The 22,682-nt window shown below is 47.5% G+C and overlaps 1 protein-coding gene across 18 annotated transcripts in view; it reads right to left on the bottom strand.

Annotated features, from left to right (window-relative positions):
* Nucleotides 1-22,682, bottom strand: part of NCAM1 (neural cell adhesion molecule 1) — a 365,493-nt gene that overhangs the window by 12,101 nt on the left and 330,710 nt on the right. For 5 of the 18 annotated variants that reach the window (XM_040258006.1, XM_040257997.1, XM_040258001.1 and 2 more), the window contains 2 exons: nt 10,467-10,591; nt 6,495-6,675 (listed from right to left, as the gene is read on the bottom strand). In XM_040258006.1, the coding sequence (XP_040113940.1) occupies nt 6,495-6,675; nt 10,467-10,591 (306 nt within the window). Of the gene's footprint in view, nt 1-1,540; nt 3,936-6,494; nt 6,676-10,466; nt 10,592-19,156; nt 20,606-22,682 lie in introns of those variants that run through there. The other 13 variants (XM_040258002.1, XM_040258005.1, XM_040258007.1 and 10 more) reach the window with 8 other exon arrangements.

Here is a 22,682-nt window from a genome sequence, read left to right as displayed (position 1 = left end):
TTTTCTAGGTTTTTCTCACCATTACGATGAGTAACAGTTATTCCTATGACTCACCACTCAAGGATGAGCTGTGTAATCTTACCTGGTAGCCTTAACATTACTGATGTATTTGAAGGATGGAAAGAGAGCAAAGACTTATCCCCAAGGGATCACTCACTTTACCACTAAGAATCTAGACTTACAGAGGAAGTGAGGTGCCCCTCAAGCTGAAGAAAGGGTATGTGGTGCTTTTACAAAAAAACGTAAGTAAAGGACACTTTTTTGTCGTTTTAGTCACTAAGCTGTGTCCGACTCTTTTCAACCCCATCGACTACAGCCTGCCAGGCTCCTCTGACCATGGGATTTCCCAGACGAGAATATTGGAGTGAGTTGCCTTACCTTACTCCAGGGGATTTTCCCAACCCAGGGATGGAACCCAAGTCTCTTACGTTCTCCTGGATTGGCAGGTGGAATATTTACTACTGTGCAATCTGGCAAGCAAATAAAAGACAAACTGGGATGGCAATGAAAGAATATCCAAGTAAAGCCAACATTCATTACCTCTCGGTGGCCTTTACAGAACTGTTCAGTTTAGGAAACCAGAAGGACAAAGGTTATCTCCTACATATTGCTTAACATTTTACAGAAGGAAAAAGAAAACAACTTCTGAGGTCTCTGCGTGACCTTCCCCGACCTCTCTGCATACAAAGAGTGCCTCTTGGGAGCAATTTCTCCACAACCTCTGGGCTCTGAGCTGCCCTGAACCTTGAGGCTATGATCTGGGGCTGCTCAGTGTCTGTGGTTCCTGGCCTGGGGGGGCGGGTACTGAACAGGGACCTGGCTTGCCCAAGATTGAGACATCCAAGTGCCTACGCTCTTAAATGCCGCAAAATGAGAAGCCAGTCTCAGCCCTGGCAGATGACCCGGGGCCGCAGTCACTGCGCCCCAGGACGGCAGTGCAGTAAGACGTGCCCGTCTCCCTTCTCTGACTCTCAGGACCATTAAGCTGAGGTTCCGGTTCACTCCTGAACCCCTTGTCTACTTGTTTCTTCCTGGACTCTGATGAACAGATGGCTAGGTCTCGGGGCTTTTAGGAGGCATCCAACTAAGTGTGATGATAAACAGAGTAGGGTCTGCAAATGAGCACCGTCTCTCCGATTTGCTGCCACCAGGTCATTCTGTGCAGCCTTTGATATGAAGTTGTAAAGGGAGCCGTGAAATCGGGAGAACGTGCAACAGAGTTGTGTATCTGGTGGCCCAGAGCGTGCCTCTGACCCCAAGGTGACCTTCTCGTCTCTGCAAGGACACTTTCACCTCCCCGATCTCCTGGGGGAAAGTCCAAGGAGGCATGACCCCACACAGCAGCTCTGACTTAGGAGAGCTAAGAGAACCGAGCAGGGAAAAGTGGCTCCAGCGGCTAGACCTCTACTCAGTGGGCTGCAAGTCTGGGGTGCCATTTAAAGGGTCCTCTTGGGATCAAAGTAATCCATGGGGCCCTGTGAATGGAGGCGAAGGACTTTGGCAGGATATACCATTATCAAATAAAATCCAAACACGCTGGTGAGTTCACATGAACTGTTATTTCCTTTAATAATGCAAAGGTGTAAACTTCATCAAGGCCTTGCTGATTATCTGCACAACAATGTTAGCATTCTTATTAGTAGAAAAACGTGATCCAAACCTGCCGTATAAATACTCCAAAAATGAGCAGAGAAGCCCTGTGGCGTGTGGAACGTGGGCAGCGCTGAGCCAGGGCAGGGATGGCTGAGTGGGGTGGTGTGCGCGCCCTCCTGCAGAGGGAGCCATCTCAGGGGCTGGGGGCCACAACCACCATGAGAGGGGGGTGTGCCCGAATGCTGCCACCCCTGAAGGGCATTCCTTACAAATCAGCGGCCTGTCTAAATGGGCCCAACGGAAGGACCCCAGCTGGGGTCTGCCTGGCCCAGAATAAGCCAAGGAGACAGGTTCACGGACGTCAGGCTTTCCCACACTTTGGGCCCGATCCCCGCAGTCCCTTCAGAAACACTGGCTTGGGCCCTCGCCTATAGGACTGGGATGGGCCCTCCTGGGAGAATATGTGACTTCCGCCCAAGATGATATCAAGAGCGGGACCCAGCGATGGGTCACTGTGCGAGGACCATCTCGTCCTCCTTTGCCCTCGGGATGGCACTGGGATTCTACGCTGGGCCCGGAGGCACGCGTGCCTCTCTGCAATCCTCTGCTTGTGTCTAAGAGCCGTGTCTGCTCCTGCTGCCCCAGTGGGGCTGGAGGTGGAGGACCCCAGGGGGAGAGGTTTGTGTCGGGGCTGCAGGCCGACGGGGCTGAGGTGAGAGGCACTGCCCGGCCTCACTGATGGGCAGCGTGGGGCCTCCGGTGTCTGCACGTGACCCTCTAAACTGCCAGTGCTGAGGACACAGGACTGTTTGTGCCCAGCGACTTGGGCAGCGTCGCCCCGAAGATCATAGGATCACAGTTGGTTTCCCAAAGGGAAAGGCTAGTCTTTGAACATTAAAAAACAACAACAGAACTAAAAAATAAAGGAACCAAACAGAAAAAAAATCAAACTTCTGTGGAGATGCTCAGAGATGAGACATGTGGGATGGTATGTGACCACAAGAAGGACCCCTGAGCACAGACACTGCCGCTACTGAACAGGAATCTCCACGGGGACTGTAACGAACACATTCCACTTCCTCTCGTGGGCACGTGGGGGATGGGGTGTACCCCCAACAGCAGAGGAGCAGCGGGCTTCCACCAAAATTTGAAACACGTCACTGAAGCCACTGACAGATGTGGTGGTGGGGAGGGGGGCGTGGGCTTAGGGACACTGGAAATGGGACCGGCTGGCTGATGGGGTGGCGGTGGGGGTCAGGTTAGGGACACACTGGAAATGGGGTAGGCTGGCTGAGTTCTGATTCATCGACGCTCAGGGCTGGCCCCGCCTTCGGCTCCACTGAGTGTGTGTGGGGAGGGGTTGCGACTCAGGCCAGGCTTACAGCAGATTCTTCCGACCTGGGACCTGGGGGACTGCCACTTAGGCAATAGGGTGGGTCACAGTTGGACTACATCTGCTGAGACACGAGGTCCATGGCTGATCTTTGGCCAGGCAGCAGGAGTCACCCTGAATGGGAGACACGACCTTCCAGAGCCCACAGGTGTTGGGCACGTCCTAAACAGCGCCTGGTGCTGGTTATACTACCAGGACCAAAGTGCCTCCCAGAATGTGGGATCAGCCCCAGAAAATACCTGATTAAATCGGAGTTCTTCTGCTGTCTGGGTAACACGGCAACAGAACTGTGCCCATCTGGCCAGCAAAATGCTCTGGTGGATTGCAGTGGGCTTACCATGGGCTCTGAATGCAAGCAAAGCCAACTACTTACTGCAGGGCAGAGGAGGCGCACGGGGTTAGAGTAGAGACGCGGGTGGTTTTAACTATCTGATGCAAGCTTTAGAGGGTACCTAGAAACCTTCCTCTGCTATATCATCTTCAGTTAAGAACCAAAAATGCGACCAGTAGCAGCCATGTAAAGACTTGTCTGTAAGTTTTTACAGACAAGGTTTTTACGTGTAAAAACCTAGCATAATGGTTTTTATATATACAGGGTCTAAAGAAAAGAGCTCCCAACATTTTTATACTTTGCAAAAAAAAGGGGCAAACTTTGTAGGAAGTGGCGCAAACGTTATCTATGGGTGGGAATAATATGTCTGGAGGTCCAGCTTTATTCCAACTGCCAAACCTTCCTCTTCCACAGAGAGCTTGTTGGCGTGGCCATGGTAGTCCTGACAGATTCTTCCAAAGGAGGGGGGCACTGATGATTCTCATAGGAACTGGGCTTTTAAGCAAATTTAAATTTGTGTGTGTGTGTGTTCAAGTTCTTAACAGAGCAAGAGAAGAGTCACTGCAGAGAAAAGCAATGAGACAAAGGTGTAGGATACGGAGGAGCCTCCCAAGGTCGCTGCAGGTGCCAAGCAATGGGTCCCCAGAGAGAATGTGGTTGTTTAAAAACAAATGTGGCAGTGGGGATGTCCCAGTGACGTCCAGGGTGGTATATGCGACGACAGACACAGGAAGGGGAGGGGGAAGGAGGAAAGAGGAGGAAGAGACAGAAACAGAGAAAAAAAAATAGATAAAAAGAAAAAAAAAATTAGGTCAAATACAGAGAATGCAAGAATCCAAGGTTAATTCAACTTCGTAAATTAAGCTGACAAAGGTTAGAGAACTGAGTTCAGTGCGGTATTATCACCATAAGGCCAGTTCCGCAGCTCAGCAAGGCCACAAGCAGCAGAGCAGGGTAAATTCAGGGGTTAGGGGTCAGCGAGCAAATGAAATTCAAGTGAGAGAACAGAAGCCTCCACGGTCAAGTACAGGAGTCTGATTAGGAAAGTGTTACCTTTGATAAGGGAGGTCTCTAAGGTACAGTCAGGAGCCTTCAGGTCTCCAGAGCTTTTGACACGTGGGGACAGAGATGTATCTGATCACTGGTCTATGTGCATCAAACTGAGCACAGGGACGGGGCTGACTTCTCAGCGAAACATCGGCCTCCTCTTCCTGCAGCACAAGCTCACCCCACGCCTGGCGGTCTTAAAGGGGACCTAGTTCTGTGCCTCTCACCTCCAGCGCCCGCTGACCACAGAATTCCACCATCAACGTGCATCTCGTAATTCAGAGGCGTGATCCGCAGGTCCCAGAGAAGTCTTAACCAGGCAAGCTCCTGCTAAGACCTGTGCAGTAGAGCCCGGAGCCCTGGTGGGCGAGGTGAGCAGCCCGTCCTCCCCGTTAACGGGGCAGCCGGGAGATTAGCCAGAAGGGCTCTGGCCATGCCATGGGCAGGACTCCCCAGAATTTCTGTATCTGAAACGCAGTGGCCCCAACTTCTCCAACCCCAGGAGCTGATGCCACTGGCGGTACCCCATCTGGGGACCCAGCGTGTTGGAATCACCACCTACGGAGTCTTACCCGAGGAAAGAGATGCCAGCAGGACTGTTTCACTGCAAAGGAATCACTCGGGCTTCTCATTCCCCCGGCTCCTAAGTACCCCATAAGAGCTGAGTGGATCTGGACACGCCCACCAGACTGTCGATATCAGGGAAAAACTGACCCAAGAATGCAGAGACAGAAAGGGCAGAGGACAGACAGGGCACCTCTGTTCGGACAGCCTGTGCATCAGTGAGGAGACCATCGCTTGCAGTCACACCCAGATACCATGGCATCATCACTGACCACGTGGCCAGTGCCTGCAGAGACACTCCCGCCCTAGCCTGTGCTGAGGGGTCTCCCTGCCAACACGGAGGGGAGGACCATGGATGTGTCTCAACTCCCTGGGGGCCTCCACACATCTCTCAGACACACACACACACACACTCATGCACAACCAACCATTGGGCAATCACACACTGATCTCATTTTGCAGCTGCTTGACTAACCCACTGCCACACACACAGCCCTGTGTCACTACTGTGACATGTCCCTTCTGGCCTCTCTCCCACTGGGATGAGCGATCATGACCACTGAGCTGAGAGCTAGGGGGCAAGCACTCTGGACAGGACAGACAGGATGGCGGCCAAAGGAAGGCCGCCAGGAGGTTGGGGGCATCTTCCTATCGAATTTGGATGTTGCAGAGAGTTTGGGGGCTCCTACTAAGCTGCAGTTGTATGTTCTGTGCCCAGCTCTCCTGCTTCTGGTCGGTCATGTGGCTGGTCAGGAAAGCAGAGAGGGACGATGAGCATCTCCTTAGGACTGCTCCATGGGATTTGGTCAATGAGGAGTCTGACTATCAGCAGCAAGGTAGCTGGGCCAGAAAGCAGAACTCTCACTTTATTCCCGCACTTGAGTTGGTCCCGGATCCCTAGAGATGGCTCCGCATCTCTTGAAAGCGGTGCATCTCCCATCCTGGTCTCTAGCAGACTGGACTGCCTTCACAGATGGGGGTTTCCAGCATCTACAGTCTCCACTTGATCTTTTTCAAGTGGCTCCATTTAATCTCTGTTTCAATTGTGAGGCCCTTGGCAGAGGGGATTTTTAACTAACTGGGTACCATCTGTTCCTTCTCTTGGGCTCCCCACAGAGAAGAGAATCTGGACCACGGTGGTGCAGGTAAGCAAGCATCAGACAGAAAGCGCTTAAAAACAGGTTCGTGGGCCTTGTATGAAATGGTAGATAGCAGATAAGATCTCAGAAAAGGATCCTTCCTCAATCAGCATCCAAAGCTTGGCTGGAGCTGGGGCCTTTCCCACCTGAGGGGTTCCCACGGACTGGCTTACCATCAGTCCTCCAAGGCTGATGGACGACACAGGACCTTCACCCAGGATGCTTGCCCAAGCCTTCCTGGGGGTCCAGTCCAGCTCAACCTACTGCACAGCTCGGTACAAAGCAAAACTAAGCTCTGCATGGGCAACCAATCATGAGGATGGCTGTAAGCAAGCGAGTTGTCAGGGGCTATTCAGGCACATTAGGAGGTGCGGTGCTTGTGCATTAATTCAAAGCAGGAAACTCACAGAAAGCAGAGGGGTCATACCTGGGATGGCTGTGGGCTGGGCCGAGGTCCTGAACACAAAGTGCGCTGCCTTGGACTTGCCCTGCTGGTTCTCGGCCACCACGTAGACCTCGTACTCAGCATTCCAGTCCAGGGACTTGAGCATGATGTGGTCACTGCCAGATGGGAGCCTGATCTCTGGTTTCCACTCGGAGGAGAGCTTCTGGGAGAAACCGGCAAGAAAGATACGAGACACCAGCAAGCTTTAGGTGAAACAGCTGGTAAGACCAGCCAACAGGAGGAATGTGAGGGAGTCACTAAATACTGGGGCAAAACGAAAATAAAAACCAGAGATATCGGGCATAGTTTTTATCACCAGCTTGAAAACCCTGAAGGTAAATGATCCCGCAGGTCAGAAGGTCAACCTTGGGGGCTTGCAAATAACAACAATGGCAGATTCCCAGTGTGGCATGGGGCCAACCCTTTAATGCCCCGTCCATTACCTTGAGGGCGTGCAGGGACCTAGGCTACACTCTGGAATGCTGGGCACATATCGTAAGGACGCATGTCTGCTCAGCCACTCAGTGGTGTCTGACTCTTTGCAACCCTACGGACTGGAGCCTCCCAGGTTTCTCTGTCCATGAGATTCTCCAGGCAAGAATACTGGAATGGGTTGCCAAGCCCTCCTCCAGGGGATCTTCCTGACCCAGGGATCGAACCCGAGGTTCTTAGGCCTCCTTCCACTGGCAGGCTGGAAGCCCTATCCTAACGGTGACATAGAGGATGATTCAACAACTGGGATTCTTGTCCTGTTTTAGAATGTGGGTCACACTTAGGTTTGTGCTCACCTCTCTGACACTGGAACACGGCACAGACTCCACTTTTATTAAAAGCATTAACAACTATCAGTTACGGAGCACCTGCTGTATGCCAGGGCCTGGACTGAAGGCTTTCTGCACATTTTCTCACTGCACCCCCACAACAAACATGCGAGGGCTTTGGCCAGGCCCTCACTAAAGCTGATGATGGGGAAGTGGGGGGGAGAGAACAGGTGACTTCCCAAAGCCACAGAGGCAATCGAGTTGTGGGCAAGTGCCTCTGGGCCCAAGTGGGGATGTATCCTCTCACAGGAGGGAGCGCAACACACATATGCTGCAGGGAACAGGGTCTCTCTATTCCATGCAGTGTGAGCTGGTCTCTGAGGCTGCAGCTGGAGGTGTTGCTGGAGGTGCTGCTGTCAGGGCCTGCAGTGGCCAGCAGAGCACTCCCAGGACATAATTTCAGGCACAAAGCTGGAGTTAGAGGGCCCCCCCTTTTCTCAAACGTTCTTTCCAGTCCTATCCTACACATCTGCCGGTGAATTTGTTCTGGGTGGGAGGGCTTGACACATGTCGACTGGATGATGGGCTGCTCCTGAGAAGAGCAGAACACGCTAGTAGTGTCCTCTGGAAGGTGAGCTAGCCTATGGCTGAGGCTGGAGGAAGTTACATTACAGGAAAGCCAGCCATCTTCCAGGCAAAATGCTTTGTATCAGCCAGAGAGATGCCTTTAGGGTCGTGATAGCACATGTCGTGGCCATGATAGTGTGGGGAAATGCTGGAAGAGGGGCTCACAACCTCTGAGTCTAACAGAAAGCCAGACTACCTTCACAGGGCTCTAAGTTAGTTCCTGCAAGAGTGAGCATGTGTCCCATTTTAATGTAAAACAAAGAAATTCAGCTCTTTGTCTTTTGTCTTCTTTCTCTGAAAGGCTTCTTTCCTTGGCAAACATCATTGCAAAAGAGACGGACAGAATCTAAAGCAAATATTATGTTACATAATAAATATTAATAATGTATAATAATCAAAATATTCAGCAACAGTTGGGATTTCAAAGTGAAAGAGAGAGGATGGTTAAGGTTGTCAAAGCCTAACATATCCCAGTGTTTTGCCCGGCTGTCTTTTTAAAGCAGACCTGCCCGGCACTGCCAGAATGACCCTCCTGAACACTGACATCCGATGGGGCATCGCACGGAGGTATTTCCTGACCCAGCCTGCATGGTAGCAGTGGTTATTAGTTACCAAGTATAGAGTTTTCCCAGTGTCAGGCACATCTCAGGTTCTTTGCTTGTACTCTAATAACCAAGCTTTGTAACAACTTGATAAGCTATCCCCCTTTTACCAATGGAGAAATGGAGGTGATGGACCATTGGGTGACCTACTCGGGATACAGGCTGCTAAGTGGTAAGGCTGGAATCAGATTCCATGTCTGTCTGGGCCTCATCAGCCCAACAAATGCCAGAGGCATCCCCCCACCACACTGTCCGCTTCCAGCGGTTTCCATGGGGCCATCTACTTGGTACTTGTATCCTGTTCCACATCGAGGAAGTTACAGGGACCTCTCAGCCAGTGATGCCTCTGGGCCAGGCCTTACAGAAGTCAACTGAGGTTCCTCCCCCCATATCAAGCTCCAACCCGGCTTCGCAATGAAGTAGGAGGGGGCTGAGTGACTGACAGGTGGCCCAGCAGCTAGGAGGTGTTCCCAGGGTGGGGTGGGGGGCTCTGTGCTGTACTGACTCTTTGCAAACCTAACCAGGTTAGGGCTCCCACCAGGTTAGGGCTTTGATCAGTAGGGGCTGATCAAAAGGCAGAGACAGAGTTAAGTCAAACTTTTTGGAAAAAGCCTTTCTTGGGTGCTATTTGAAGAAACAAGACTCCACTCAGGTTATTTTCTACTGTTAAGAAATCCTAGCAAGAGGCTATTTGCAACGCTCAGATGCTGTCTCTAAATCTCCCAGCAATCGGTTATGGTTGGTGATGGCCAAGTATCATTCTAAGACCAAAAAAAAGAGGGGGTGATTTTCAGTTTGGGCACTGGGGATGAAAGGTGGAATGTCAGAAATCTCTGATGGGCAGTGGGCAAACCAGGAAGAGAAAAGGCTAGGGCCAAGCTCATGGGTAGCGGCACAACCACAGGTCAAGCGGGCTACACTAGAGTGGAGGGAAGCTGAGGGAAGGAGACGGTTTAGGAGCCGAGGCAGCCCAGGCCAGGGGGCTTAGACCCCCGTCTCTTCAGTCAGACAGACTTGGATTCAAACCCTGGCTGCCTGACTGTGTGAGTCACGTGGTCACTAACTGCATAAACCTCATTCACTTCCCCCGTAAAGTGAGGATAACTGTTGAGACCAACTTCGTAGGGTTCTTGGGGGGAGAAAATGCATGTGATCAAGGGCCCACATGCTTGGCCCATAGGGCACTTTATCCAAGTGTGTTCCAAGGTATCAGTATGTTATTTGCAAAAAAGTACTGAATGATGGGAAAGTAACTTTGCAGAAAAACCTAGGAAGCAGAAAAATCAGTCATGGGTGGGCTTATCATTACCAAAATCATTCTAGAGGTTTTATAATGGTCTCAGTGTGTTTGTCCATTCTATACATCGCACGTGTGTGCATGCATGCTCAGTGACGCCCCACTCTTTGTGACCCCAGTGGACTGTGGTCTGCCAGGCTCCTTTGTCCGTGGAATTTTCCAGGCAAGAATCCTGGAGTGGGTTGCCATTTTCTACTCCAGGAGCTGTTCCCAACCCGAGGGTTGACCCACCCTTGTTTCCTATGCATCTCCTGCATTGCAGGCTGATTGGTCGCCGCTGAGCCACCGGGGAGGCCCATATATAGCACAGTGAACTATATTCAATACCACATGATAAGCCATATGGAAAAGAACATAAAAGAGGAATGTATATATGTATAACCGAATCACTTTGCTGTACAGAAGTGATTAACACAACATTGTAAATCAACTATACATCATTAAAAAAAATAGAGAATTGAAAATAAAATAAAATAAAATGGTCTCAGTGTGGATATGACCTAAAGGCTGTAAGTCAGTCTTTGAATTTAAAACCCTAACTTGGGCCCATGAGCCACCTGCCGGGCACATGGGCTGCCCTGCCCCCTTGCTCTAAAGACACTGTTGGTCCAGAAGGGCGGGTGTTAGGGTCGTGGGTTGCAAGAAACCCAGGAAGGAGGCTACTCACCGCTCGGTATTTGACCAGGTAGTGTCGGATGGGGGAGCCGCCGTCGTCTTGCTTGATCACCTTCACCTTAATAGAGTTTCCATCCTCTCCCATCTGCCCTTCGAGCTTAGGTGCACTGGGTTCCCCTGAAACAGCCAGGGAATTCACATGACATTTTCATCCACACAATGAAAATCCAGTCCATCAAAATGAGATGCAGTGATGGAGTGGGGCTGGACTCTTGATTTCTCAGCAATTCAAATGGTTCAAAAGGAAAACATGTAAAACTTTACATTCCAGTTGGATGCCTCAGTCTTAACCCAAACTGAGAACGCCTTTCGAAAATGTTCTGGGAAACCACCCTCCCTCCTAGTATAGTCCTTTCACCATTTTAAAGAGAGGATTTTTTTTTTTTTCGGTCTGTCTCTTTCTGGTGCTTGCATTTTCTGTTAGTTGCTTCTACAACTGCAGATTTAACTTTTATATAAACCTGGTACATTTTAAGGAACAGCCTGAAATATGGGAAAATGTAGGCATTTAAGGAGAAAAATACCCATAAAATAAGTTTTCAAAGCAGCCTATTATTTTTTCTCTGGGATAAATGATCTATTCGAGGGGTCTAATTCCTAACAAGAGTGGAATGATGCTGCATTCTTGTGACCAGCTCTTGCATGAATTAAGTTTTATGACTTAGAGTCATTAAAAAAAAAATAACAGGTTTCCAGTTGTGATTAAGTAAAGCGTGATTTGCCATAGGCAAGTTTCCTGTAAGCATTCTGCACTTATGGCTCAACTGCCTTGGCGATAATCCTTGGTGCCTTGTATTAATGGAACGTTCATTAAAGTCTTTTGTGAGAAGAGAGAGGGAAAAAATGTCTTCAGCATTTCTCAACAGAAAAAAAGTCGATGTTTCTCTATTTTTTGCAGTAACGCTGTGAATCCAGGTTGAGAAGAAAGCTGAGCTTGTATGTGACCAATTCTGAGGGCTGGGATGGTTCTCCTGTACGATGCTAATTTATTTTAAGAGAAACTATTTCATTAGTATATGTTGAAAGCCATGAAATGACAGAACATCTGTTATCAAAAGTTAAAATGAAGATTTCAAACACCTGGGACCCTGGCACTTCTGGTGGAAACCATCTCTTGTATCTATTTCATGACCTCAGACAGAAGATTTGCAGAGCCTATAAAACAGTTACTTTCTGGGTGGGTGGTCCTGGCTTGTTCTCTGGAAGACAGAATCTCAGACATGGGATAGAAGAGCCGGGGGAGGCTTGTCACCAGGCTTTGGACCTCATCACCCACAAGTATGTAGCTTGGTAAGGCCAGCCCACCCCACCCAACTCACTCAGTTGTGCTGGGAACCTCACGATGGCCACGGGGGCTGCTTTTCCCTTTGAGACCAGGAGGAACCAGAGGCAAAACTGACGAGAGTCCTGCTACTCGGTCTGGGCGGGCCCCTGGCACACCCCCGGAAGCTCAATTAACAGGATTGCAAGGTGCCCCTGTACTGGCCACGGGGCTACAAAAAGCGGCAACAGGGAGGCTGTGTAATCTTAATGCCTGTGGGATAAAGCATTTACGAAAAGTTGTGCTTATGACTGGCTTCCTTTAATCAGTGACTAAGGAAAAAGAAAAACAAAAAGATAAATGGGCTTCAGATAGACTTGTCCTGTTTTTACACCACTGTCTAGCCACCAGCAGCAATTATTCAGTGGAAAATACTTAGAAATTCTGTTTAGATAATGTCTAAGTGTGCACGCTTTTCTAATTCTTTTGGACCATTATACATCTTAGACAATAATTAATTATGCCTTATGCCCCATCAGACATATCCAGTTCTAAAAAGAAACTCCAAGTGAAATATATTTTAGAGTAGGGAAGGAAGTCTGTGTAGTTTCACCAATGCTGAGCAATGAAGTAGGAGATGTGGAAGAGCATTACAAATTCTACTCTCTCACTGAATGGGGGTGACCACCGCACGCTGGTTAGCCTGTGATTTTCCAGGCGCTAGTACTGCAAGTCCTCTACCCTGGACAAAACCTTAGTCCCAGGTGAAATGGGGTGTTGGTGACCCTGGACTGATAAGACTCACATTAATTGCAGTAACGTTCTGGATTCAGTATTGCAACACTGACTCTGTGGTTAATGATCTCTCTGCCTGAAGAGGGAGAGGAGGAGGTGGCATCAGTGGCCCTTCCAACACACCCACCAGGCAAGGACCTGTCGCTCCCCCGAGACCTCCCAGGAAGGGAAATAGAGATTATTCCACCGGGGCAGCTCTGCTGCCATGAAGATAGAATTGAATGCTACGGAGGCCGCAGCAGAACCCAGGGGGTTTAGTGCCTTGGCTAGGTCACCACCTCAGTCTCCAGGTTTGCAAAACACCAGATGCCCCCAAGAGTTCCTTCTGATTCTGACATCACTGTGACAGTCACTGTGCTAGGACGAGCTCTCAAGAGCACCCTGGCTGTGTTCATGATGCCGTGAAACAGAGGACACCCAATCTGGGATGCACAGTCAATTTTAGGGAAATGTGCCCCAAGATAAACAATTCCATATCTCTTTGCCACAAAATTGCCCATTTTTCTACAAATTAAAAAAAAGAAAAAGTCATTTCAAAAATTCCTGTCTTTGAAAAAAACAGACCCTAAGAGTCTTCAAAGATATGTGAACAAAAATCTCACCAAGGAAACCTTGTGAAAACCAAAAGCCCTAATGACCTGCTCTTACGTTTGGATTTGTTTCAGAAAAAAATATAGATGGAATCACAGAGAAATCACTCAAAACTATACCATGGAACACAATTCTAACATCTACAGAAGTTAGAACACTATAATTTGCCATCATTTTATTCGAGTGACTACCATGGAACTCTGATATGTATTGCTTTCTCATAGAATTCAGGGCATTTTATATCATATCATATCATGTATGTATTTTTTACTTTTTGGCTATACCACACGGCCCGTGGGATCTCGGCTCTCTGACCAGGGATCTAATGTGGTTAGACCTAACCCTGCAGTGGAAGCACGGAGTCTTAACCACTGGACCGACAGGGACGTTCCTATATTATATCATTTAGAGTACTTTAAAGATGATTTATTCATCAAATGCACACTCAGTATCTATTAGGTACCATGTAGTCCATTAGGCGTTCGAGTTTCAATGGTGATTAAAACAAGATTTTGTTTGCTAAATGAAAACACTTACTCAATTCTTATTCAATTCTTTGAATTGTGGGGCCCTTGTACAGAAATCTAATTTTTCCTATGATGGTGTTTCTAAAGGAAGATCCTATTGGACTAATATCATAGAGATTATGACTAACTTTATGGCCAAGCAACCTGCCGTCAGTACACACAGATGTGGAAAGAGTGATATTTGTTTAATCAGTTGCCTTATTCATCTTCAAATGTTCACTGGGAGCCAATATTTTTAAAGATTAGAAATGGGGTGAAAGAAATGATTTCCTAAGCTCTCTGCAAAGAGAATGTTCCAGCCCTGCCTGATGAGGGATGCCAAAGAAACAGGCCTGCATTCAGGAGGCTGGCTGCTTTATTGAACACATTAAGAGAGGAAATTATTTAGAGGGTCCCAACATAGCAGCAGCAGCAGCAGCAGCAACATGCACTCTGTTCCGAGATGGATGCTCTGATTGAAATCATTATGGGTAATTTCAGCAAAACCAATATTGTAATTATTTGTAAATGCTGGTTTGCAATTCAGCAGCAATCGGCAGGTGGCTCTGAGAAAACCCCTGGGGTTAATTATACCCTCTGAGTTTAGCTTTAACCATGAGTCAAATTTTTTCCCCCAAATATTTTATGTAAAGACTAAAACAGTGGTATTCATAAAAATAAACCTTGTTGATAACAAACATAAAATATCAGGCAGTTCTGGTATTTTCTAGAAGAATGCAAATCACGTATGCAAGGGAAAAAAAAAAAGAAAGAATGTACCAGAGAGACCACATACAGTCAAAAATATTACTGGCAGGTCCTATAAATTCCCCTTAGAAACCATAATTGAGATGTGTATTTCTGGCCATGCAGATTGTAGGTTCTTCTTTATAATTACGGTGCTACTGGGCCCTAAAATCAGAGTCAGCTTCATGTCTTTCCCCGAGTCAGCAGAAGCCTTGGGATCAGCAAACTACTGCTGGATATCTGAATCCCACAACAAAAATTCTAGCAAGCCCAGGGCCTCTGAACAGCAATTGTGAATTCTGGAAGGAAAACAATATTCTACTTCTCACTCAAAGAGCTGAAGAACCTAGAGTTGTACATTCTGAGTGGAATGCTAATCGGCTGACAGGCCTCCCTGAGACAGGCTGGACCTGGGTTCTCTCTTCACTGCCTTTGCTTTCTCTCTCATCAGGACCCCACAGGGGCTTCTGAGAAAACCCAATGATGGGCATAGGGCCTGCATTAGAACCTTTTACTATCAAATAAGATTGCCTGGCATTAAAAATACTATTTGCTCTGTTTATCCTAATGCCTCTTCCCCCTTACTGATTATTTCTTATAAGTGATTTCAAACTGCTGGTTTTAAGAAGTCCCAAACGTATGATGCAGCTGATCTGATGTGACACCTCTTTGATTTTTCCAGCTCAGGAATATTCAAAATTACACCAAGAGGTCAGAAGTTTGAATGGGCCTTAGCAGGATCAGCAGATTACCAAAGGGAATCAAGATTAATTATCAGACCACTAATTCTCCTTCCTGAGACCAACCTCTTAGCCCTAACGTCAAACAGATCAATCTGATCTATATCACACACAATCCTGGAGCCTCAGAACCTCCCTGATGGTGCTTTGGCAGCAGACCTGGCCATTCTATTCAGAGGTGGTTTTCTTATACCCAAAGAGTGGCCGGCAGTGCTTGGGCAGGCACCAATTTGTCTCAAGCACTGCTCCCCCAAATCAGGCCTTCGGAGGAAAGCATTCTTTTTCTCCTGAACACTTTTCTCCTAATTGTCAAGGACTTGCTGCGCTAGTGTGATCTGACCCTTTGTCATTCTCGTCCCCAGCTCTGAGGAGTGCTGGGGTACAGAATGAGTGGTCCTGGGTGTGGCCAGCTCCCTTGTTTCTACAGAGAAAAGATGCTTGGTTCTCTGCGGCCATGCTCACGGAGGCACCCAGTCCACAAAGCTTTCCAGCATGAGTTTTCTCAGGAATTGTGAATGAGTGCTGGGGGTAGGGTGGGGAGGCTTGGCGCTACAGAGGACAAGTTAAACAGCGATAAATGAACTCTGACAGACCAAACCACAGAAATACCAAATCCCTTCTCGTGGGTGTCATGAAAACACCAACAGATTAATTGATCAATTATCTTTGTTTCATCATCCTAAAAAGAAAATATGACCACGAAGGTACGGCTTGTGGTTATGGGGCTGATCCAGGCTGAGGAAGTTAAAGACAGAAATAACTGCCATCACCACCAATTAACTCGGCTCCTGCCTCCGAGGCCACAAAGGGGGGCCGGGGTTGTGAACATCTCCAACATTAGTTCCTGGACGTTAGGTGAGTTATGAAGAAGCATGAGGCTCCTGGGAGGTTTCAACCCTCCTCCTGGTAAACCCCAGGGAAATGGGCACTTTCCATGGCCCCCAGTCTCTGCCCACGGGATTCGGGCTGATATACGTCATTGACTTGGTCCCTTCACGCTAGCCTTCTACCCTGGTAACCACCAGTGCAGGGAATCCTTGGGAATAAAGGCAATTAGAACAGAACCCCTCGTGAAAAGTCTATGTCGACCTGCCAGAGACCGTGGCAATCCAGACACACAGCTGTAAAAAATAAAGGAGGGGGTGGAAGGGATGGTTAGTGATGTTTTCAATCTAAGAAGGAAGAGTGGGTGTTAAAAGAGTTTAGTTCATCAGAATCAGCATTTCCTAGTACGAGTCAGTGTCAGTAGCTAAAGAAAAAAAGATCATTATAAATGGGTGGGGAGGGATCCATGCTCAAACATGCTGCACGCGGACGGGAGGGCGGGGAGGGTGCAGGGGACGTCTCATCACACGCATGCTGGTGGGGAGGGGAGTCCCATTTACACAGAGTCCTCGGTAGCTGATGGAGTCACCAGAGGAAGCAGGCCCTGCAGTTATGTGATGCTGTGATAGTAGAAATAAACTTTGACATCAGGTGGCTCAAAGTTTTGCTTCCAGCAAACCCACGCCTGTGCCCTTGGGCCATGTGTCTGCGCTTCCCTGTCATGGACCCTGCCTGCAGAGCTCTGTGGGCTCAGGGTCCAAGTGGCCCAGGGCTGGTGCTCAATGCCTGTGTTCATCTCTCCTCTTCTGGACAGAAACCGAAGGTGCACAGAACATCCAGCATACGTTAAACATATCCTAGGCCATTTGGCAGGGTGGTGGTGAAGGGTAGTGGACACTGAGTTTAATCATTTGTGGGTGTACAACCTACCCATTGCTCACTAAACCATTTTCATTAGGCCTAACCACCTGAAAGCCTTACTTAAGCCTAGAGGAACCATCCCTAACTAAGTTTTATTTCTCTCCCCTGTGAATTTTATTTGCTCCAGCCTCTCCATTCCCTTCCATTCTATTACTAAGGGCCATTTCCTGCTGTGTCTTGCTCATCTGAGTAACAGTCCTCTGCCTGCCCCCTTGCAAAAGGCAGAAGAGGAGTGATTTGACGAGGGGGTGATCACATTTCGGAATTCCACAGTCTCCCAGTGTTTTAGTACTGGCCACATTTCCTACTGACAGCCAAGACCACAGCTAAGGTGTGTTTCTAGTGCAGCTGCGAGAAACACCTTCAAGCATTTCTAGCCTCGCTTAAAATGTCTGCAAGAGATAGCTCCTCAGATGTGTGAATTAGCTTCTATCTTGTGTTTCATTCTGAATCACAGCATTGCACAGAAATGACTAAACTTGGGTTTAAAGAAGAAACTAAGGTTTCAATCCAGTTATCTGCTCATACTTCAGCTTCCAGGGGGAAGGTTCAGCATCTGAGCAGTCATCTCAAGTCTGAAAAAGTGCCTGTCTTCCTTGAAACCACATTTTTGGAGTGGGACTTGGAGTTTAGACAATTGTAGGATCCCAGCCTTTTTTCTTCTGCCTTAAGATTCACAGATCAAGGTAATTTTTAAAGCTAGGTCCAAGTTCTAAGCATAACAGAGGTTCCCTGACTTGGGGACCACACCTGGTACCATGCACGCGTGGTCAGTTTTGTCTGACTTTTTGAGACCCTGTGGAATGTAGACCATCAGGCTCCTCTGTCCACGGGATTTTTCAGGCAAGAATACTGGAGTGGATTGCCATTTCTTCCTCCAGGGGATCTTCCCGACCCAGAGATCGAACTGGCGTCTCCTGCATTGGCAGGCAGATTCTTTCCCAGAGCCTACCTGGGAAGCTTCGGGGACATCCCTCCTTTATTTCATATGATGTAAATGCTGAACATCCTCTTGTTTGAAAATGAGGACCCTCCCAACCAAGAGCCTGTCCAGGAGTCTGACTGTAAATGGGACTGACTTGGGGCTCTGTGGCCATGCCCAGAGAGCTGAAGTCCTCACAGGGGTCAGTGTGAAGGGTGATGGGTGCCACATACGGGGTTCACACACGTGGGGCGCACAGGACACAGGGCAGACCAGGGACAGTGCACATGCGAGACGAGCGGCTGATGGTTTTGTTCGTGTGGATGTCGCCCAATCAGCTCTCCGAGAAGCGAGGTCGCCGGGGACCCCTCGCATGCACGGGCACCCTGGGGGGTTACTGGTGTTAGTTTCGCTTTTGTGACCATCACAGCCTATATGTGTCTCCGGTTGTGATGTGAAGTACACATTTCCAGTTAGGAGGGAATGGCACACATGTGACTCCCAGGGCAGGTTTGAATGGGTGTTTGATTTTACTCGGGTGGAGCTGTGAGCAGAGGCTTCATTTTCCTGTCACAGTCATGGTAAGCAAGAAATGCATTTACAGGATTGTGACAGTCACAATATTAACGAATTATTTTGTCACTCCTTTGAGCTTAATTAGGCTATAAGTTTATTTCCTTCGCTGCAAGGGTCAATGGTGTGCTTTTGGATTACAGGGCAATCATCAGTCATGGTAATTGTTAAATGACTTTTGCTTTGATTTTTCTTTCCTCCTGCCTGGGGCGGGTGGCAGGTCACTTGCAAAGTAATACCTTGGCCATTACAGCCAAACTGCTCTAATTCCAAATTCTTAAATCTCTCATTTCAGAAAGTCCTCAATCTGCATGAATTTTATGAAACACTCTCACTGGTTTCAAGCAAATACAACCTTTGTGATGGACACATTTCTCTCTGTAGGTGTTCAATGTTATGTTTTCATGGAAATGTGACATTTTACAACAACTGTGCTTTGGAGAACTACTGGATAAAGTGAGATAACCATGCTATAAAAAGCTCACTTACAACGTTGCTTTCTGGGAAATAAAGTTTATGAACTACCTGGTAAAAATTCAAGGGTGCAAATTCGGCTGTGGTTAAAGTGATTTTACTGTAGCCAGATTTCTTGAAGCAAAACGTTAAATTGAAAGCTGTCTTGGTATTACATTGTCATCTAAAGGCTCCAAAGGTTGATGAGTTTTGGACGTGCATGGAGAACAAGAGGAAATCTCTCAAATGAGTTCGCTTAGGAAATCCGAGACAGGAAGAAATGAGTGGGCCCTATGTGCCAGGCTGTGGTCCCAGATTTATTTCATGATTCAGAACAAAGAGTTTTACCTTCTGTTCACCAGCGTGGACGACATCATCAGCACCATGCAAGCCACATGACAAGGTCACATGATACGCACGCACATGATTGGTTGAAAGGAAAGTGGAGGAGGTCACATGGAAAATACAAAAAAATTAAAACCTGATGTAAACAATGGGCAGGGAGAAAAATCAACAACAAAATCACAGGCTAAATAAAAGGAGAAATTAAATTAAATTAGCAGCATATATAAGAAACATGGGGAGGGCAGTAAAACTGCCCAGAAATAGAAGACTAATAAATCATAACGAGCATTTGGTTAACAACACCGATAAGCATTAGATACAGCTGCAAAACTGCATATTAATACCACATCAAGGAGCATGGACACTTGTTTTGAAATGGGGAGTTGTCTCTGCCAGGACCGGGATGCCAAAGTCAATCCAGGAGACTGCTGAAGGAGAAGAAAAAGGCAAGTTATTCTTCACAGATTCCAGAAATGTCTCGGCATCCTTGGGAAGCAAGGGCAATGAAACAGAGCACGGTCAGGAAGGAAGAGTCCCATGACTGGGTGCCCTGGAAGAATAAAATATCATATTATATTAAGAAAAGTCATTTCATGTTTCCTTTGGAGCGATGAGGAGGGGGGTGTGGACCGAGGGAGGTCTGCTGGGTGCAGGCAGAGAAGGTGGCCAGGAATCTCTTCCTTCTCTATTTGTCTACTCAGGTTATCCAAGGGCCGCCACGACACACCCTGATCAGGACACATCTAAGAGGAGGGGCCGCTATTTTGTTCCCTACATCTGTGAGTCTGCTTCTTTTTTGCCATAGTCACTAGTTTGCTGTATTTTTTAGATTCTCCATACACGTGACATCATACAGTATTTGTCCTTCTCTGTCTGATTTATTTCACTTAGCATAAGGGTTACCAGTGAGGAACAAGTACCAACTATTTGGTTTAAAACAAGCTACAAGGATATATTGTACAACACAGGGAATAGAGCCAATATTTTATGGTAACTACAAATGGAGTCTAACCTTTAAAATTGTGAGTCATTCTATTGTACACCTGTAATTTATAATATTGTACAGCAACTATACATCAGTAAAAAATAAAATAAAAAAGTAAAGAACCATGAAGCAGTCTAATAAAGATTCTAGCAAAATAATTTAAAAAAGAGGCCAGTGAGGAAAGGGAATAGGTTTCCTTCTGGGGGTTGAGGTCAGAGCTCTGTCAACAGCAGAAACTGAACCGCTGGCCCAACAGGCTGAGTTGGACATTAGACACACGCTTGCTGTGGATACAGGCATCTCTTTAGACTTGGCAGTGAACGGATAAGACCTGAATGTGACTTCTACAATGAAAAGTAGTTTTCTTCTTTGGGTATGTCTACATTCCCTTTTGACCTGTGTTCTATTTACATCTGATTTTTCACTGTATGACTGTGTTTCTTCTAAAGGCCTTTTGGGTTCCCCATCTTAACTTGCACAGGCCAAGGGGCATTTTGGCTGTCACTAGTAGAAGAAGCTAACTAACAGAGAATGTGGACAGAGAGGCAAGGTGAAGATTCGTTTCTGCCCAAAGCACACCACTGTTTAAAAGTGATTCGAGAGAAATGCTTCAATCAAGTGAGGGCCCTCGCCACTGTGGGCTGGTACAGCGTTCGCTTCTCATTGTCTCACGCTGCATAGGATCTGGCATGTTCCAACCACGGGTGTCTGCAGGAATTATACACAACTGAGCAGTTTCTCCTTTTTCTATTTGAAAGTGAAAGTGTTAGTCACTCAGTTGTGTCCAGCTCTTTGCAACCCCATGGACTATAGCCTGCCAGGCTCCTCTGCCCATGGAATTCTCCAGGTAAGAACATTGGAGTGGGTAGCCATTCCCTTCTCCAGGGAATCTTCCTGACCCAGGGATCAAGCCCAGGTTTCCTGCATTGCAGGCAGTTTCTTTGCCGTCTGAGCCAGCAGAGTACCTTCATTCACTCATAATTATAAATGGATCCATACACACACACACACAGAAAGCAAAAAGCAAAAGACACTATTTATATTCACCCCTATTGACCAATAATGGGCAGATTTTTGGATGCTTCTAGCTACTCTGCTGTTAGTCCCACTGCAATTCACACGTGCTACATTCTGCCTTGCAGTTTAGAAATACATTCATGCTCAACACAGGCTGCTGCTCATTCGAGTCTGTCTTTCTATTCTCCCAGTAACCACTGGGACTTACAATTTGGGTCAGTAGTCAAGTGGTTCAAAATAAAGGAGACTCAAACTTTCTTCTCTTCGGATGTCACTACTCATTATTTGATCTGTGGGCAGACATGTTCGATGTTTAAAAATGAAACCTACATCAGGGGAGAGACACTTAATTCCTCCATAACAAAAAACTGGATCCGAGATTGTGTTTTACTTCCAGAGAAGACCAACCTACAGTGAGACATCTTAAATACAACCCGAGTTGTGCAAGGACATTGTGTAGCCTTTTCCCGCTACGCTCGGCACGGCATACATACTGTGCCCAAGATGCAAAGGACTGGGGCATCACTGTTAGCAGGAGAAAGGGTGCTGTTAGTCTCATTCCTTTTCCAAATGCAAAGAAAACCATCACTTGAATTAAACCCATGCGAGCACAGCTCATTGTCGCCTGCCTGCTCTGCTGACAAAACGAAACCTCAAAAGCATCAGGAATTAAAATTCACTGCAGCACACACACGGAGGGAACACCAAGAAAGCAGACCCTAAGCTATGTTCTGCAGGAGAAAAAAGAACCATTTCATGCAACACGCAGGAACTCTTTTCTTCTCTGTTCAATTATGCATCAGAAACCCTGGCCCACAGAGCGGAGTGGGAGCCATATTTTGCATTCTTGCTTTCTGCCTTCTGCTCTGACTGCCTTTAATGGGATGCATGCCATTTTCCCTGTGTACTCAGAAATATAAAATCTAAAACTCACATACAACTATGGACACACACACACGCTCCAGTTGGCTTGTCCGGGCTTTCAGGCCTAACACACAAATGCACTTCATCAGAGCATCACAAAGATGAGTTCGGAACATGTTTCAGGTTGTGATGAAGTGTGATGTTTTCCACGACAGGAAAGATGGGACAGTTTGGCCCTGACTCCACCATTAGGAGATGGATTCCAGAACTTTCATCTGGACTCTCAACACACAAACTTGAGAGAGCCTGGTTGTGCTTTCTCAGGCCACAATTTTTCTAGCATGAGGGAGGTGGTCCGGGGTGTGCTCAGGGCACACATGTCCTCTCTCTGTGGGAGCAAAGGAGGGTGCGTGGTCAAGGAGCAGAGGCTCCCTCCTGCCTCACCACTCCCTTTCCCCAGGCAGCCAGCTTCTCCGGTTCCTTCCCTTATTTTCAGTCTTTCAGGTATTCTGTTTTAATGCGTGTGTGAGCATGTGTGTGTCTCTGTGTGTGCGTTTCTCTGTGTGTTTCTGTGTGTGTGGGGTCCTCTGTGTGTCTGTGTTTCTCTGAGTGTGTGTGTGTGTGTCTGTATCTGTGTGTGCACGTGTCAGTGTCTCTGTGTGT

This window comes from Oryx dammah, unplaced genomic scaffold, assembly GCF_014754425.2.
Source record: "Oryx dammah isolate SB20612 unplaced genomic scaffold, SCBI_Odam_1.1 HiC_scaffold_17, whole genome shotgun sequence".
Lineage (NCBI taxonomy): Eukaryota > Metazoa > Chordata > Mammalia > Artiodactyla > Bovidae > Oryx > Oryx dammah.
Note: the sequence above shows the minus strand (reverse complement) of the source record. Positions and strands in the feature narration are given on the sequence as shown.